Here is a 19,481-nt window from a genome sequence, read left to right as displayed (position 1 = left end):
CACACGGAGCTGCGGAGGTGTGCTGGTCCTACAGGTCGCCTGCATAGTGCAGCGAATTTACGCCCCGCTATCCACTGGGAATCATGACTATGCAGATGAACGGAGGAACTGGGTCTTACTGATTTTTTTTTACACTAACCTACGGGGGCGCATAACTAGGCCCCATCCCTTTCCTTCTCGGTGGTGGCTGACTCGGAGCCACTACTTGACCCAGTGGCTGAAATTGTTCCTCATTTTCTCCTTACATGTGAAGTTACTGTTTGTCCCAGATGGTAGTTCAGAATTGTTCAGGGATCATGCCTACACAAGTTGGGGTGGGTGTAAGGCGGGGAGGGGGGAGGGGATTGTTAAGCTGTTATATTTACAATTTTCAAGTGTGCATACAAGCTATCAGAAACTGATTATGGGAACATGTATATATGCTGCAAGGGGGCCTTATACGGTGTTTAGAGTACCTCAGTTTTATTACAAACTATATTCTTCGCTAGACCTCAGGATGTATGTTTCACTGAGGCGAGGTGGTGTCCCCTGTACAGCGCCATGGCAACTATAAAATTTCTAACTTGGAATGTGAGGGGCCTGCGTGAGAAAATTAAGCGCTCGGCCGCCCTTACATTCCTCAAAAAGCAACGTGCAGACGTTGTGGCGCTGGTCGAGACACATGTCGAGGGCAGGCTCCAAATGGCCCTTCGCCGCCCTTGGGTTGGATGGGCATACCACTCCACCCACACGACTCACGCTCGGGGTGTCTCAGTATTGATCGCCAAATCTGTACATTTTGAACTCTGTGAGCTTGTAACTGACCCCAGCGGCCAGTATGTATTTCTCCATGCCAAGCTATACGGTGAATCGTTTCTCCTTATGGCTTTCTACATACCTCCTCCCTTTAGTGTAACAGTGATCCTGGAAGGCTTTACTTTTATGTCCCGTAACCCCACAGTACCGGCGATATGGTTAGGAGACTTTAACACTACACTATGTCCGGCCCTTGATAAACTCCAGACGACACAGGCGACAGGCGCTAGTGCCAACACAACTAAATTCTCTAAACTCATCTCCACCTTTCATCTTATAGACACATGGAGGCACAACTTCCCGCACACTCGTGCCTACTCCTGTTTCTCCTCTACCCACAACTCTATGTCCCGCATAGATTTTATACTTGTGTCCCACACCCTGGCACCGCGGATTCTCGAAACTGCATTCTGCCCCAGATTACTGTCGGACCACAGCCCATATTGGATCACCCTCAGTATCCCTTTTGATAAACCACCGAGACCATGGCGTCTAAACCCGTTCTGGCTCTCGCTGCTCCCGGGGGATGATGAACTCATCGCCCAATGGAAGCAGTACTTCTTGGAAAATGATCACACCGCATCTGTTGCCGCAATATGGGAATCATTTAAAATATACGCATGTACAACCCTGATCACACACATAAATAAAATCAAAACACACTCCGCTGGGGCGTTTGACAGGGCAGTGACGGAGCTAGTCTCCACTGAACGTGAATATGCTGCTAATCCCACCATAGCAACGGCGACTCAGCTTAAAATGCAGAGTAGAGTGGTTAATCAACTCCAGTATACGAAGGCTCGTCAAAAGCTTTTCTTTACTAAACAGAAACTCTTTGAGTATGGGGAAAAGGCAGGCAGGCTCCTCGCATACCTAGTGCATAGCGAAGACAGGCCCCCAGTTGTCATCACCCTTCATGGCCCAGGGGGTGGATGGATTACAGACCCCCGCAGTGTCACCTCCAAGTTCAGGGAATTTTTTGCAGATCTATACAAAACAACAGTGACAGACCCGACGGACATGCAGACCAATTTCCTTCACAGCATCACCCTCCCTCAGTTGACGAAGGATCAAGTAGAGTCACTTGAGGCACCCCTTACCACGGAAGAAATAGATACTGCGATCGCAAGTTTCGCCAGATCCAAATCCCCTGGATCTGACGGTCTCCCTGTTGAATTTTACTCCCAATTTAGAGACCTACTAACTCCTAAACTGCTTGCATTATTTAATCACCTATTTGAAAACTTCACCCTGCCCCCCTCTATGCGGGAGGCAACGATAGTCCTTATCCCCAAACCGGGGAAGGACCCGGGCTACCCCGAATCCTATCGTCCCATTTCCCTACTACAGGTGGATATAAAAATACTGGCCAAGGTACTGTCCCTTAGATTGAATCAAGTTATTCTGTCCCTCATACATGTGGATCAAGCAGGATTCATGCCAGGCCGTAACACTTCCTTTAATCTACGCAAACTTTACATTAACCTACAGGCTACACACGCAGAAGTTGGGTCACGGGTGGTGGTGACATTAGATACAGCAAAGGCGTTCGATTCAGTGGAGTGGGGCTATCTCTGGAGCTGCTTGGAGGGATATGGATTTGGACCACGGTTCATTAAATGGGTGCAACTGTTGTACCAGGCGCCCACGGCCAAGGTGGTGGCTAATGGCTGGCCATCTCCAATGTTCGACCTCAGTAGAGGCACGAGACAAGGCTGCCCTCTATCTCCACTATTATATGCCTTGGCCGCGGAACCCTTGGCCGTGTCCATCCAAGCTGACCCAGAGATCAGGGGATTGAGCCATGGCGCCCTAACTGAAAAGATCAGCATGTATGCTGATGACACACTGTTATACCTGGCAGACTCGGGCCCCTCTCTACATGCGGCTCTCCATACAATTGAACGGTTCGGGACTTTCTCCGGGCTAAAGATCAACTGGGGGAAATCCCAAATTCTTCCACTTGACAGCTTCCCACCGACCGAATTTCAGGGCAGTTTGCCATTACAACGAGTCAGCATTATCAAGTACCTAGGGATATACGTATCCAGATCACCAACGGATTATATACATTTAAATTTAAGCCCTCTAATTTCCCACGTTAAATCCAAACTACGGGCCTGGGCCCGTCTACCACTGGGGGTTTGGGGCCGGGTAAACCTCATAAAAATGGTTCTGCTACCCAAGATCCTCTATGTTCTCTGGCACTCCCCGACTTACTTACCCTTGAAGCATTTTAAATCCCTTGAGGCCCTTCTTAAACCCTTTGTATGGGGTAACAACAGACATAAATTAGCTTGGCAGGTGCTTAAAAACCCCACGGACCTGGGGGGCATGGCCCTTCCCGATTTTAATCTTTATTACATTGCGGCACAATTATCCCAACTGTACCATATAGACAAAACGGACAGAGGGCGGTTTCTCCAACTGCTATGCCCGGGGTGGGCTCGACGCACTGAAGATTCAATTTACCCGCTGGCGATGGGCCTTGGTGGGGCGGGCCTGGGGGACAACAGACAGACTTTGTTATACCATTACAGACGCATATGGGACTTGGCTTCTGTCAAGCTGGGGATACCACTCTATAATGATTACACTCCATTATGGCATAATAAAACTCTGTCAGAATTCTTACAACTTCCCGATGCAGACCTTTGGTCTACTCATGGTATTCTCTATATGCATTAATTGTTTGTTGACGGAACCCTTAAAACCTTTGCCACGCTCAGAGAAGAATTCTCACTCCCCAGCTACATGCTCTTCCGATTTTTACAGGTGAGACATGCGGCCCGGGCTCAGTTTTCAGAATCCATCCCGCAGTCAGCCACCAATGCACTAATGGCCATAATCAAGAGTACTGACCCCCGCAAATTAACTTCGTCCTTCTATGACATGCTCACTACCCCTGCTTCCACCAAACTGGCACATACTCTCAGGCCCCGGTGGGAGAGAGAGGTGGGCCCTTTGGAGGATGGGGAATGGGAGGAGGCTTTGGAATCCTGCAAGGCTGTCTCACCCAAACTTGCTGACAGACTGACCCAAATTTATATTATCCACCGGGCGTATCTCACCCCCCTTCGGGTTGCCAGATACAGAAGCACTCAATCTACCCTTTGTCAGATGTGTGGGAGTGAGGTGGGTACGTTCTTTCACTTAATCTGGTCATGCCCTAAAATACAAGGCCTGTGGGCGCAAGTTATAACATTCCTGCACGATCACATGGGCTCTCCGGTCACATTGGACCCGAAACAATGCCTACTCGGGGTACTTCCAGATACTATAGACAAATACGCTAAGACGTTCCTGCATGAGACCTTGTTTTCGGTGCGGAAGGTCATTGCCCGGAGGTGGATGCGGCCCGCACCCCCCGGGCTGGCGGAGTGGAAGGCGGAGGTCAATAATAATTTACCATATAAAAAGGTTGTGTATATCAACAGGGGATGCCCGGCCAAATATGACAAAATATGGGATCGTTGGTTACAAGACTCCGATACTTGTACGTAAGGCACTTTGAATCTATGTTGCCAGTTAGATGGTTTGCCCCTAACTGTGTGTTCTGGTTTGGGTCTGGCTGACCCACATGGTCGGGACCAGCTACCACTCTCTCCCTGGTTTTTGTTCCCTCTTACAAATGTTTGTTATTCATGACACCGGTTTTGAACCGGCTGTACTCTACTTACTGTACACCCTTCTGATACCAATGACACCTTGGCTGTATGTAATAATTTGTATGCACTTTTTCTTGTTTTAATAAACTTGGTTATGCAAAAAAAAAAGAATGAGAATTTAGAACGCTCTCTCTACAGCTATGTCTCCAAGTCTTGCGATTCAGATTGCGACCCTGATCCGACTCCAAGTGCAGCCCCAACTCAACTTTAGAGTCTCTGGATCAAAGTTGCACCAAAGGTCGCATCAGAGTAGAGCAGGAACCACCCTCAAAGTCGCTGCAACTCTAACTTGCATAGATTGAAACGGGTGCCATTGAACTTAATGGGCTGTGACCCCATGTGTCCAAAGTTGCATGACAAGTCTCACTAGTGGAAACGGAGCCAAAAAGGCACTTACAGAACTTCCTCTTGCCTTGCAGGAGACTCTACCTTGGTTGGAACAGTTCCAGTTCTTCTTGGTCATCCTAGTGGGAGAACACACCGCAATGGTCTGTGTGGCTTGTATCCCGCTCTTTAAGGGAATCTTGCACTACGTACCTCTCTAGGGATTACATTTGCAGGAAAACACCACCGCCTGGGCTTAGCATGGCTCACACAGAGACTTGCCCTCTGGGACCCGGCTCCTGCATCCCCAGCAGGCTCCCTCCTTGGAGCAGCTGACATAGCGGTGGGTGCGTAGAGGAGGATTCAGAGCTTCTGCTATGAAGGCTGGACCTTGACAGTGACCTATGACAAATACATCTGAAGAAAAATGTTGTGACCTAATGACGTCTTTATCATCTCGTGTATTGTCAACCTGACCTAGAAAGACTCACAAAAGCAAAATAGGATAGAAAGGAAATATTAAAAGAACTAAAAAAAACAAAAAAGTACCCAGGTCAGCAAATCATAGCAGAAACACCCAGGCAGCATACCAGGGAGTTAATGCAGAGCCTATGATGATTGCACATAGCACTTTGGAAAACTGTTGCAAGCTGCCTACAGAAAAATCCCTACAGCGACAGTACTGACCACCAATTGAATTTCTCCACTAAAATTATGCCACCACTGCCCGCAGTGCCCTGGGCAGGAGCAACCCAGGGATGCCCGGCCGGAAGAGAAAGCAGCGGCTTGGAACGCAGATGCGCTCCAGCTGCCATAGACTGGAAGACATTAGAGCCAGAGAAGAAACAGAAACACACAAACTGATGTAATGGAATATGTAATATAAAAAAAGTATACATCACCGCACACGGCAACTTCAATCCCGCTTCCACGATCAAACCGAACCAGGTAGGTTGATCACACCGGGCTTGGGGCAGATAGCCCAGCTATTAGCAGGTGGCCCTATCTGGTCATGGTGCCGCTTTCCTGCCAATGGCCAGGCTTTAGCTCTTCCAGCGCCTTCTTCGCTTGCCCACTCCATACCCTACTAACAGCCAAGGCTTATTGGAGTATCTTCTGTTTAGCTCACTCCATACTCTGCTAATAGCCAGGACTTATCGGCGTATCATGACTTGTATTCCCAGTGCTCGCTGCCGGCCGGTCTTTTTCAGAGAAAAAAACTTTAGGTAGACGTATAGCCAAACTGCTCCTTAGGAGGAGGGCAAAAAAGGAACATGGCTGCTGGCTTGGAGCAAAGATTTATGGGAGAAGGTTCCTATAAGTAGGGCGGGAGTGGAGGCGGGGGTTAACCCACACGTATGTTGCCATGGAGTCTGTCAGGATTTTTTTTTTTTTTTCAAAAATGTCAGTATTTTTTCATTTTTTTTTTAGCAAGAAAAAACAAAAACAAACCTAGTGGTGCTTAAAAACCACCAAAAGAAAGCTTTATCTGTCTAAAAAAAAAATTCTATTCTTGTTGTCCATCATCCAGTTTCGTTACCTTAGTTCCCCGATAGTGGCTGAAGGGTTGAAAATAATTTCTGCTCCATTAATGCTGTACATGAGCCAGTTTAATGGATGATGTCTTCCATAGCAGATATTCACAGCAATCCTCCCAAATGCAGTCTGGAATACTCGATGTCCTGTATTTCCCTCCATGTAATAGGTGGACTGAAACAAATAAAGTGATTGTAAAAACGATCACTTTTTAATACAATACATTTAGTTTAAAATAGAAATGAAAGGCAAACCATTTTTGTATAGATATAAAAAATAAAAAAAACACACCACACACACTATAAATATCCTTTTCCCCTTTCAGCTGCATAAGAGCTGGGGGTGGGGAGGACACAGACACTGAGCTTCCCATTGAATGGCTGTGCAGGGGGGGGGGGGGGGGGGGGGAGGGGGCTGTAAGGACAAGTCCGATCATTGGAGGAGAGCAGGCAGAGTTCCCAGCACAGCTAGAGAAGTGACCAGTGTGCCTTCCGGCTTAGTGTGGTCAGTTTTTAAATAGAAAAGCAGAGCGACTGGCAGGAACACCAGGGATTTCACAGAAAGGAAGCAATACAAAGAGAATACTTTATCATACAAGTACATGGTACAGCAGGCACGTATCAGGAATATGAAGTGTTGGGGTAACAAACGCTTTAAGAGACTTGGTTCTCTACGATAACATAGGGGGTATTTATAGCAAATGGCTGGGAGTCCAAAGAGCTTCACTTCTACCGTGGAAAATAGGAGACGTCCTACCACAACATTTAAAAATCTTTTTTTGGATTCCATGGGGACCAAAGCGGATATAGCACTTGAGACGTCCATCACTGTAGCCACCACCTTCTCTCTCAGTAAAAATGATTTTGTGCAGTGTTCCAGTTTTCCCTGCCAGGACTAATTATGGCAGAACAGTTTGTATCATGGTACTTCCCAAAAGCGCTTCCAGGCAACCGAGGATGTGGAGTAGAAAGTTTTACAAACTATACTGCTACAGTCAGAACTGGCAGGGCTAGTAAACATTTGATGTCCTCAGTTGCCCAAAACTGTATGTATACTAGCAGCAGGCAGAGAGGGCTGGTGCAAGGATTTTTGGAACCCCAATTGAAACTTAATTTTGCCGCCACCCCCTTTGCCCGAGCATCAGTGTGACAGAAGCCGGCGCTAGAGGAAGCATGCGGCTGCAGTAGAGAGCACTGATCATAGAGGTGTGCAGGGGATGTTTGCTTCCGTTCCATCATGACGTGCTGCGCCTCTATAATGACGATACAAAGTGGCTGCCTGAGTAACAGACAGAGGAGGCATCCCTGTATCCCCCTAGATCTGCACACTTTATCCCAGCAGCGCCCACTAGAGGTTATAACATTTATTACAAAAGGTAATTATGATACAGCACCGAAAACGTACATAGCACAGAAACAGAGTAGGGAAATCAGCGATCGGGCGCCCCTAGGCAGCAGAGCGCACTAGGCGGCCGCCTAGTTTGCCTAGTGGTAGCACCGGCCCTGCAGGCAGATCACACAGCGCTACCAGTGCTGACTGCAGCAAAAATCTTTTGAGGTGCATTCAGGCAACAGAGGATTCCAAGGAATGATGCTGGATATATACACTAGAAGAGAAAGAGGTGCAAGGGAAGCAGCCAAGATAATGGTGGGGCAAAGATGTTAGATCAAGTATTGACTGAGTAGAAAGTGAAGAGTCTAGAAGAGAAAGCTGTGCAGAAAGAAGGAAAAAAAAAAAAAAAGAAGGAGGACAAAGAAGAAAATCAGCAGACTGACAGTAGAAATAGTCATGTGAACAGCATAGGTCCTGGGATGAGAGTAAAAGGCAAGTATTGGGGAGACAAACTAAACAGTGAATAAGGAAGTGTGACAATGTGAGCAGCAGAAAAAAATAAGGAAAGTGAGAGTCTATATAGAGCAGAAAGATGGACAAGCAAGTGGCTGGGAGACTCACAGTGCTGTTTACTGGGGTTGAGGGTTAAAGGGATTGTAAAGTTAAAAATGTTATTTTTAAAAAATAACAAACATGTTATACTTACCTCCACTGTGCAGCTCGTTTGGCACAGAGTGGCCCCGAACCTGCTCTTCTGGGGTCCCTCGGCGGCTGTCTCTGCTTCCTCCTGCAGGTGCTTCTCACGTTCACGCGAGCTCCCTCGCATGGTGAGAAGCATCTGCGGGCACTCTCCCGTGATACAGCCGGCGGCTATAGCCGCTCGCTGTATCACATGGCTCCGCCCCCAGCGCTCCGTGTCAGTGGATGTGATTGACAACAGCGTGAGCCAATGGCTGCACTACTTTCTATCCATCCACTCCAGCCAATCAGCGGCCAGGCTGAGTGGTGAAGAGGAAGTCGAGGACGACCGCGGGACTTTCGAGGGGTGAGGTAAGTAAAACGGGGGGACTGGGGGCGCAGGCACTGTCAGATTTTTTTCCACCTTAATGCATAGAATGCATTAAGGTGAAAAAACATTTACCTTTACAACCCCTTTAAGCTGTCTGACCAGCTGCTCAGCAAATACACATGTACTTGGTTTAAGGATGCCCCACAGATGTTCAATAGGGTTTAGGTCTGAAGACATGCTTGACCAGTCCATCACCTTTACCCTCAGCTTCTTTAGCAAGGCAGTGGTCATCTTAGAGGCGTGTTTGGGGTCGTTATGTTGAAATACTGCCCTGCGGCCCAGTCTATGAAGTGAGGGGATCATGCTCTGCTTCAGTATGTCACAGTACATGTTGGCATTCATGGTTCCCTCAATGAACTGTAGCTCCCCAGTGCTGGCAGCACTCATGCAGCACCAGACAATGACACTCCCACCACCATGCTTGACTGTAGGCAAGACAACACTTGTCTTTGTACTCCTCACCTGGTTGCCGCCATATATGCTTGTCACCATCTGAACCAAATAAGTTTATATATTTGTCTTATCAGACCACAGGACATGGTTCCAGTAATCCATGTCCTAAGTCTGCTTGTCTTCAGCAAACTGTTTGTGGGCTATCCTGTGCATCTTTAGAAGAGGCTTCCTTCTGGGACGACAGCCATGCAGACCAATTTGATGCAACGTGCGGTGTATGGTCTGAGCACTGACAGGCTGACCCCCCCACCCCTTTAACCTCTGCAGCAATGCTGGCAGCACTCATATGTCTATTTCCCAATGACAACCTCTGGCTAGGACACTGAGCACGTGCACGCAACCTCTTTGGTCGACCATGGAGAGACCTGTTCTGAGTGGTTAAACCACTTTATGGTCTTGGCCACAGTGCTGCAGCTCAGTTTCAGGGTCTTGACAATCTTCTTATAGCCTAGGCCAGTGATGGCGAACCTTGGCACCCCAGATGTTTTGGAACTACATTTCCCATGATAATCAGGCACTCTGCAGTGTAGTTGAGCATCATGGGAAATGTAGTTCCAAAACATCTGGGGTGCCAAGGTTCACCATCACTGGCCTAGGCCATCATTATGTAGAGCAACAATTCTTTTTTTTCAGATCCTTAGCGTTCTTTGCCATGAGATGTTGAACTTCCAGTGACCAGTATGAGATGGAGAGCAATAACACCAAATTGAACACACCTGCTCCCCATTCACACCTGAGACCTTGTAACACCAACGAGTCACATGACACAGGGGGAGGGAAAATGGCTAATTGGTCCCAATTTGGACATTTTCCACTAGGGGTGTACTAACTTTTGTCACCAGCAGTTTAGACATTAATGACATTAATGAGTTATTTTTAGGGGGTAGCAAATCTACACTATTATACAAGCTGTACACTCACTACTTTACATTGTAGCAAAGTGTAATTTCTTCAGTGTTGTCACATGAAAAGATATACCGTATTTATCGGCATATAACATGCACTTTTTTCCCCCCTTAAAATCAGGGGAAAATCATGGGTGCGTGTTATACGCCGAACCGCTGCCTCCGAGGGGCAGGAGGGAAGGAGCGCTGCCGAAATAGACAGAGCTGAGTGTACTGTGTACTCGGCTCGGCTCGCAGTCACGCCTAGTCCCGCCTCCTAGCTTTTACGTCCCACTATTGGCCTGGTGTTGTGTCCATCATAGGAGCCGTGCCAAGGGGCAGGACTGCGAGAGGAGCCAAGTACACAGGACATCTGGGCTCTGTTTATCTTTGCGGCCCTAAACATTTTAAATGGATCAAGCTGCAATTTTGGGCAAGACTGCAGATGATCACTGTTGGGCAAGGCTGCAGATGGACACTGTTGGGCAAGGCTGCAGATGGACACTGACCATTCTGCAATGATGGGCAAGGCTGCAGATGGACACTAATAAGGCTGCATTGATGGGCATTTAAAATTTAAGTTTTTGTCCTTAAACTTCCCTCCTAAACTTGGGGTGCGTGTTATATGCTGATAAATACGGTAATGAAATATTTACAAAAATGTGAGGGGTGTACTCACTTTTGTGAGATACGGTTTATGGCAACAGAAAAAAAGCTCACTGCATACCCCCAGCACATTCACTGAGCTGTCACCGAACATTCTCGGTCACAGCTTCTGATTGGGAGCCAGCGGGACAGGCTCCCGATCAAGCAACTGCTGTGAAGGTCAATCACAGTGGCCACATGACAGAGAAGTGATGCTGCCTCCCAGGCCACCAGGAGACCGCTGAAGTTGTCTAAATCAGCAATCCCAGACTAAAAATTTGATTTAAAGGATAAGTTCACATTTTAGAAAAAAAAATAATAATAATAAATGCACATTTTTTTGCAGGTAAAAAAAAAAATTGTGCATTTTTTTGGAGCCTGTAAAGTATTGCACCAGCAATCAGGATATCGCTGGTGCCATGCAGATCTTCTGCAGATCTTTCTGTGTATCCGTTTGCCTGTACGGGCAACCAGATACAATCTGACAGGAAGAATTAATAAACTACCACCACGCTCACCCATACACAGCAAATCAATCCCTTTTAGTTACTTACACAAGAATACCTCCGCTCTCCCTACAGGTGAGGGACTCGCCAGCAAGTACAAGGGAAGCACATACTGGGGGCCATCCCCACCTATATTAGCAACCCCTTTATTCCTGCGAGTCCTTTATTATGGAACTGTGCTAAGACATATTCAACAACTAAAATCAGGTTTTAGAACCATATTTTCAATTTACGTTTGATCAATAGCACTATCTAGGCTATCTTATGATTGTTTTAATGTATGCATGTGGTTCCACTTTAGGGAAATGTTCAGCCAGTAGGCACATTTCCAAACAAGATTAAGAACGCATGGAGAAATCCTTTGCCAGTATATTTGGTGATCTCACCTCGTTGAAGTCTCCCACTCTTGGGATGTGATTTTTACGGGTCTTCCCCAGAACGGCACCTGTGTTTGATATGACCACAGCGGTGTTCCATAGCGTATCTCCATGGCTCTCATCCCTCTCCAGAATTGGAGAAACAATTACCATGTTGTGCTTCTTTGCAAGCTGAAAACATTAACGGACAATGAGGGCATTACACAAGAATCAATAACTAGTAAATCAAGCGGCACTGCACTACTTGTTAACATTTCTCAAAGTTGGACATTCACAGAATATTTTGGTAAATGAACACATATGCTATATTTAATAGCGAAGAACATCTTGCATATAAAAGTCACATATAAAAGAATCTAGCCCTCAAGCTTTGGCTATACTTCTCCTTTAATCCATTACAGAACATATTGAGAATTTTCCTCCAGCTTGCACGAATGCTTGTGACATTCTTCTATTTGTATCAACATCCCATACATTACACTTTTTCATAGACTACTGGAATCTTATCACAATAAAAATCTGTTCTTAAGCTGACTATAGATGGAGCAATTTTCTTTCCTTCAAGCACGGGTCAGTGTTGATGGGAATCCATCCCGCTGAGCCATTGTGTTCTCTTGGTGGGGAAAAAATAAAATAAGTCAGACAAGCTGGTTGTACCTAAGTTGATCAATCAATTAACTTGGGTAAATTCAACCTGCCCATACATGGTTCGAATCTCGGCTGGTCCCTGTTGATCTGGCCAAGATTCAAACAATCTATGGCTGGCTTTTGTTTATGTACCTTGGGGTTATAAGGCTACATGCCCACAGACTTTTTAAAAAATGAGCTGCAAAGCTAGTACTGACGCCAGGAAAAAAGGGGCGTTAAAAAATTGATTTTTTTGGGCGTTTTGCATTGGCGTCAAAGCCAGTTTAGCCACGCTAGCTTTCATACGCGTTTCTTTGCCTCTATTCAAAAAAAAGAAAAAAAAAAAACCAATGGTTCCCTAGGGAAGCTCATTGATTTGAATAGAAGTCACACCAGAAGTCGGATCGAGATGATGCAACTTGTGTGCTGAGAATCTCGAAGGGGAACCCCCGACAAAATTTTGCGTGAGGTTCCCACCAAGATCCATAGCAGACCCTTATCTGGAATTACGCAGCCCAGCAGGTCAAGAAAGGGGGGGGCCCAGATCACGGCCCCCCCCCACCCTAGGTGAATGAGTATGGGGTACATCGTACCCCTACCAATTCACCTAAATAAAATAAAAAAGTGTCAAAAATAAACACACACTACATAGGTTTTTAAAGTATTTTATTAAAGCAGCTCCGGTTCTTCTCCTCTCTCTCTCTCTGCCATCTTCTGCTCTTTTGCGGGGTCTTCTCCCTCTGTTCTTCTTCCGATGTCGATTCAACGCGATCTCCTGATGTAATGCTGGGTCTGCCGTTTGCAAGGACTTATATTGGTGTGGGGCGGGGACACCTGATGATGCAAGTCAAAGGACACGCCCCTTGTGACGTCATCACTCGGGGGATGGCCTCTAACTTATGTAATTGGGTGTCCCCACCCCTATGCCAATATAAGTCATTGCACATGGCGGACCCAGCATTACACCGGGGGATCACATCGAGTCATCATTGGAAGAAGAACAGAGGGAGAAGACCCAGCAAAAGAGCAGAAGATAGCGGAGAGAGGGGAGAAGACCCGGAGCTGCTTTAATAAAATACTTTAAAAACCTGTGTAGTGTGTTTATTTTTGACACTTTTATTTAGGTGAAGGGGTAGGATGTACCCCATACTCATTCACGGGGGCCGTGATCTGGGGGACCCCTTGTTAAAGGGGGCTTCCAGATCACGATAAGTCCCTGCTTGCAGACCCCGACAACCACCGGGGAAGGTTTGTCGGGAAGAGGCCCTTGTCCTCATCAACATGGGGACAAGGTGCTATGGGGTGGGGGGCGCAGGGGCCCCCCTCTGCCCCAAAGCACCCACCCCCCATGTTGAGGGCACGTGGCCTGGTATGGTCCAAGAGGAGGGGGGGCGCTCGCCACCCCCCTTTCCTGACCTGCCGGGCTGCATGCTCAGATAAGGGTCTGCTATGGATCTTGGGGGGAACCTCATGCAAAATTTTGTTGGGGTTCCCCTTCAAGATTCTCAGCACACAAGTCGCACCGCAAGTCGCATCATCTTGATCCAACTTCTGGTGCGACTTCTATTAAAATCAATGGGCTTCCATAGGGAACCAATGATTTTGAATAGAGGCAGAGAAACGCTGGACGGTGCATAACGCTGTGTATACAGCGTTAAATCGCGTTTAACACCCTTTACCGGCATCTGACATTTTTACAGATCTAGCTCTGGAGCCTCAGAATGCCCTGGTCCTGGGGGTTTTTTTGGAGCTTAAAAACGCCTATGCCACTTACAGATCAAAAACGCCATGGTGGGCATGAGGCCATTGGCTAACATGGAGAGGCGTTTTTAAGCTGCAAAAAAAAAAAGTGGCTGCAAAAAAAAGTCCGTGGGCATGAGGCCTTAGTCTGATGTCAGCTTTGGCCTCATATGCTTATGAGTGGCACCAAACAAATGTTCAGGCAGTCATTGAACAAACACCTCTAAAAGGGTTTATCAGAGGTATTGTGCTCTATTGTTACCTCCTGGCAGAATTTGGTAGTTGCGCCATTCTCAGCCGATTCAGCAAACTCTGTCCATGGCAACCTCTCTCTGGTGCAGAAAGCAAATGGCATTGCTGTAAGAAAAAAAAAAAAAAAAAGACATACGCCCGGTTAAGATAAGTAGGTATGAGGAATAAGGAATGTTACATTCAAAACTGTGTTTTAAAGTGTAATTAAATGGTATGTATAGCCCAAACTTTTTTTTTTTAAGTTTTGGATGAAGCAGGGAGGAATTAAAACCCTCTGTCTGGTTTTTGTTAGTCTGTATCTTCGCTGAGTATATATGACCTCTGTTTTTCCTTGTAATCACTGGGACAGAAAATCCAAAACTTTACAGTTGTCACCAGAGTACAAGGTAAGGAAAAATCTTCTATTGGGGACATCTTTCCAGTGACAACTAAGTTTGTTCACACAGGCAAGCAGGGAAGCAGTAAAAGCAGGTGGTTTTAATGCCCACGAACCACTCACCTAGAAGTGCAGAAGCTCAGAACTGTACACATGCCACATCTGCAATGCTTTGCTTCACAGCTGTAAAAACTAAACAGCATGACACATTTAGCGGGTGGTACCGCCTCCAAACGCAACCCATTTTAAGCATAATGCACGCAGTAGTGCAGCATTTACAAGATTAAAACAGGCAGAGAGGAGAAGACATTCACCTTCTTAATGCCCGTTAACTACCTCTGAAAAGAAGAAGGTTGGCAACAGCTTGCACACATATGAACTAGCCCTAGGAGTAGAATTCCCTTCATATTGTACAGATTTCCACTTTCTGTTGCATGCCTAGGCCAGGAAGTGAAGGAAAATCTTCAGAGACAAGAACAGGACAAAAAAATTAAAAAAAATAAAGGAATAATTAATCTAGGTTTTCCACCTCAATCCTTTAAACCCTAAAGCATATTAATTACACAGGTTCTGTGGCTGATTTGGGGGGGGGGGGGGGGGTAATTAAATTCACTTGGTGTTTTACCCGCATTAAAGAGGAAGTAAACCCTGATGAGTTTACTTCCTCTTTCATTCCCTGCAAAGGCAAAGCATAATGGACTACTATGCATCGCATAGTAGCCCATTATGTGTCACTTACCTGACACAGGAGCCAGCGAAGTCACCGCTGTCCCCTGTAGTCTGGCGCATCCATCTTCTCGGTGGGTCTCGCAGCTCCGCCGCTGTCATTCGCCGAAAAAACTGGTCCACACTCACTGATATGTTGCTAGAGGTTACTGCACATCCTTATCACTCACTGGTTGCTAGAGGTTACTGTACATCATTACTGCTCACTGATTGCCTGCAACACACAGTGTCCTCCTCTGCAAGCTGCTCTGTTCCTGCCGCTGCTTTATTAATCCCACCCCCACTGCTGACATAAAATGGTTGAGGGAGAAGAATCCACCCAAGCATGCTCCGTTTGCCTTTGATCTCCATGCTGCTGACCGGAGAAGGTAGGGTGAGCAGAGAACACAGAGAGCCACTCTGCCTCACTCCCCGTCACAGCTGCTCCTGTCCTGCACGACTTGCACCCTCCAGCACATATAGCCCACGGGGGGGAGGGAATCGGCGGCACCTGCTACACCTGGAAAAGTATTTGGAGCACCTGCTTTGGGCCCCACAACAATGAATGAGCTGCCCCTTTTTCCTGTGTTAAAAAGGCGGCCCTGCCACTGCTCCTACGGTGCCCTGCATGAGTAAACGTTGTTATTCTAGGACAGTGATGGCGAACCTTGGCGCCCCAGATGTTTCGCAACCAAATTTACCATTATGCTCATGCAATCTGCAGTGTAGTTGAGCATCATGGGAAATGTGGTTCCAAAACATCTGGGGTGCTAAGGTTTGCCATCACTGCCCTAGGAGCTGACGCTCCAAGGAAGGCAGATCAGCAGGTAAAAATGAACCCTTGTAACGGTTTTTGTTACAGCCCCTGGCTACACAAAAGCAGAATCCTCTGCCTGTCCTTGAACCCGAGTTGTTTTCACAGGGTGGTCATCTTGTTACAGTATAACAGCATGTTACACATTTACTTCACTAACGCTTGGCTACCTCTAACCTGGATAATTCAAATTCTCCTGTCAAGGGGTGGCTTTCCTATTGCCAGTAAGAGATAGAGAAGGAAATGCATGTGAAACGCACACATAAAAACTGAGTCCAGTAACCTTGACCACAGCTTGCCTTTATGTACTTCTGTGCACGGGGGTCAAATACAGCTGTGTGCCAACATCATTAATTGCTTAGAACGGATCTAAAATCAAATGCCAACTTTAACATCCACAGTGACACTGAAATGCCACACAGATGTACAGCTCTCCGTAGCAGTTTCATATTTTCATGTACAAGTCAGTAAATAGGAATATAAATTTACATGCACAGTAAACCAAATTATTTAAAGAAGAAAAATGCTAACCCTGGGTATCACCTATTTCTTTGTAAATAGTGATTGGGTGGGACCTGCCCCACTTATTGGGAATGGAATTCCCTTATTTATAAAATTTGGCAGCTCTTGCCCCCCCCCCCCCTGATTTTATTAATATCTATATAAACGTGCATAGCAATCCACCCGATTGTGTCCAAGTTGTAATGAGGAATACTAATAATATGCTCTTGGATGATTCATTCTTTTTAGGTGGCTCATGATATGTCCGTCACAACCCCCCCGAGTAGTAGCCTGCAATATTTCTCAGACATGCAACACTGTACCCAAATTAATTTTTAAAAACATTTTTTTTGGCGATATTCAATATTAACTGGGGTTTTTCATTTTTTTTTACTATATAAAAAAGGGGGAAAAAAAAAAAAAGTAAACACACACCTCTTACTTTTTCTTATAAACACATCAAATAATGATGACAAGACAGTTCCGAACACTGCCATAATTACCCCTTTTTGGATAGTAGACACTCAAAGGTGATCTGAATTTTTGCCACAATTTTTTGGAAATGAAGAAACATGCCATTATTGTGGTGTTTAAAACATGGAGCTTGGTAATGGTGAATTAGATACAGTGTATTGTTCAGGTACAGATCAAACAGAGGGAAGAGGAGGTGAAGGGGTTAATGTACAGGTCACACCACAATGGGAGGATGGAGCTGAAGGGGTTAATGTGCAGGATAAGGGTTAATATACAGGTCATATAGAGCAGTGGTTCTCAACCTTGGTCCTCAAGTACCCAGGCCATGTTTTGGGAATTTCTCTTAGATAAAATAGCTGTCCAATGTACCAAGCCATTGACTCTGATTTAAAAGCACCTATAAAGGAAAACCTGAAAACATGGCCTGTTGGGGGTACTTGAGGGCCGAAGTTGAGAACCACTGACAGAGTGACCAGATGAAGTGGAGATGCACAGGAGAGGGCAAAGAAGGGGAAAAAAAATAATTATAAAAAAAAAAAAAAAAAAACCCCACAAACTTCACAATTCGTTAAAACTCTTGCCCATGAATCTGATGATGCCTATGATCCCTTCATTGATAAATTCTCACTTCCTCCATTTTTGGAATAAGGGGAGTGTTTACATCTGTGATGACTGTATTTGGTCATTACAGCTATCCAGGGCTTTTTTTCCTCAGAAAATAGGTACAGGAACTCAATCACGACCCCGCCCTAATCCCTTACACACCCCCTCCAAGCTGCATAAAAAAGTGGGTGTGGTCAAACTTTACTAACCGTAGGAGGGTCTTAACACGGTCATTAAATACCATGAGTGCATTATGTACAGAATGCAGAGTTCAGGGAGGGGGTTACACACAGACTGCAGAGTTCAGAGTGTACTATGTAAATAATGCAGATTTCAGGGTTGCGCTACACACAGAGTGCAGAATTTGGCCTTTTTCCACAGATGCTTACCTCTACATCCCCCATCCAAATCTCACATTTACCCCTCTTCAGCTCTGATCTCTGCATGTCACTTGTAAGCATAGAAGCTGGACTTTTGTGTTTTCAAGTAATAGTGGTCAGCAGGGAGCAGAGGGCCTGATCCAGAGGTGGCGGAACTGAGTTGCACCAAGTTCCAGCTGGAAAAAAAGCCCTGCAGCTCTCACAAGGTACAGAGCTGCTTGGATCAGATCTGTACATTGTGTCTGTAATCCAATGATGACTAATCACAGCCATTCACAGATGCACTGGCTGCCTGTGCATTTTCTAAAAGGCTTTTTATAACTGGAATTCCACAAATACAAGTCAACTACTCCATTTTAAAACATATGGAGGTAACTGGGTAGTTCAAAAATTCTGAAAGATGAGAATCTACATGAGCTACATTAGGTTGCTTCAAGTTATAACTGTATGTTAGTAGGTCTAGCTATACAAGAAAATCTTGGCTCCTACCTAAAAGTCTAGCTTATCCCCCCCTTCATGCTTCTGACATTCCTGATACTTCTTTAATGTGGGAGTGGGCTCAAAAGGGAAACTTGGGAAGCTAAGGCAGCCCATTCAATAGTCATTTTATTTCATTCAATCAGAAGGTTGAAGGGAAAGAAAATTACCTGAATCCCCTATCCAAACACTCAATGTGGATGGAGGAATTGCAACTGTGCTATTTTATCTGACAGTGCGGAGATTTTTCTGTCATCAGAATACACGGACCAGTGCTGCCAGCATCACTGATCCTTTCGGAAAAAATGGACAGGCTGGTTGTACAGAAGTGGATTGGTAGCTGTACAGCCAGCCTGCCCATACATTCAGCGAAAATCCAGTCCTAGCTGAATGTATGGCCAGCTTAATAGTGGAGGCAAGATTGTCTAATTCAAGAAATGTGGTAATTTGCATACCACTTCAAGCGGCGATGTGTCTCTGATTCTATGGATTCTTCATCATATACATCTTAAAAATTGCATACATTTGTGTCAGGTATACTTTAGCTGCTGGTTCTGTACATTATGGTTAGACTCACTCCATGCTTCCTGGAAACAGATAATGTTCACATCACACAAAGCCGCTACATCCACAATCTCTGCGATACGTCTGTGAAGGGCATTAACCTGTTAGAACAAATAAAACAGGAGTGAGGTAGATGGCTTCCACCCAATGTCTCTTTGGCAGCATTGCCATGCCTGGAATTCAGTCATGTATCCAACCTTGGCAATGCATTCCCAGCTTTCCATTCCCCACAAAATGTTTTAAGCTGTAAAATTTCAGATCACTTTGTGTATTACAAATGTATAGTTAGCAGGTATGGCATATTCACATATCTAGGCCTGGTGTGTACACAGAGCCCATCAGGCTATGACACGCATTACCAATGTTGCATACAGCACTG

At 45.8% G+C, this 19,481-nt stretch overlaps 1 protein-coding gene across 1 annotated transcript in view; it reads right to left on the bottom strand.

Annotated features, from left to right (window-relative positions):
• UPB1 (beta-ureidopropionase 1) overlaps window positions 1-19,481 on the bottom strand; it is a 51,228-nt gene that overhangs the window by 14,974 nt on the left and 16,773 nt on the right. Inside the window, exons 3-6 of the mRNA XM_077461544.1 lie at window positions 19,116-19,203; window positions 14,219-14,313; window positions 11,599-11,760; window positions 6,328-6,497 (exon numbers count right to left, since the gene is read on the bottom strand). Of these exons, the coding sequence (XP_077317670.1) occupies window positions 6,328-6,497; window positions 11,599-11,760; window positions 14,219-14,313; window positions 19,116-19,203 (515 nt within the window). The remainder of the gene's footprint in view (window positions 1-6,327; window positions 6,498-11,598; window positions 11,761-14,218; window positions 14,314-19,115; window positions 19,204-19,481) is intronic.

Source organism: Lithobates pipiens, unplaced genomic scaffold, assembly GCF_037356315.1.
Source record: "Lithobates pipiens isolate NorthernLeopardFrog02 unplaced genomic scaffold, aLitPip1_a1.2 Scaffold_3, whole genome shotgun sequence".
NCBI classification, from domain to species: domain Eukaryota; kingdom Metazoa; phylum Chordata; class Amphibia; order Anura; family Ranidae; genus Lithobates; species Lithobates pipiens.
This window is presented reverse-complemented; position numbering and strand designations above follow the sequence as displayed.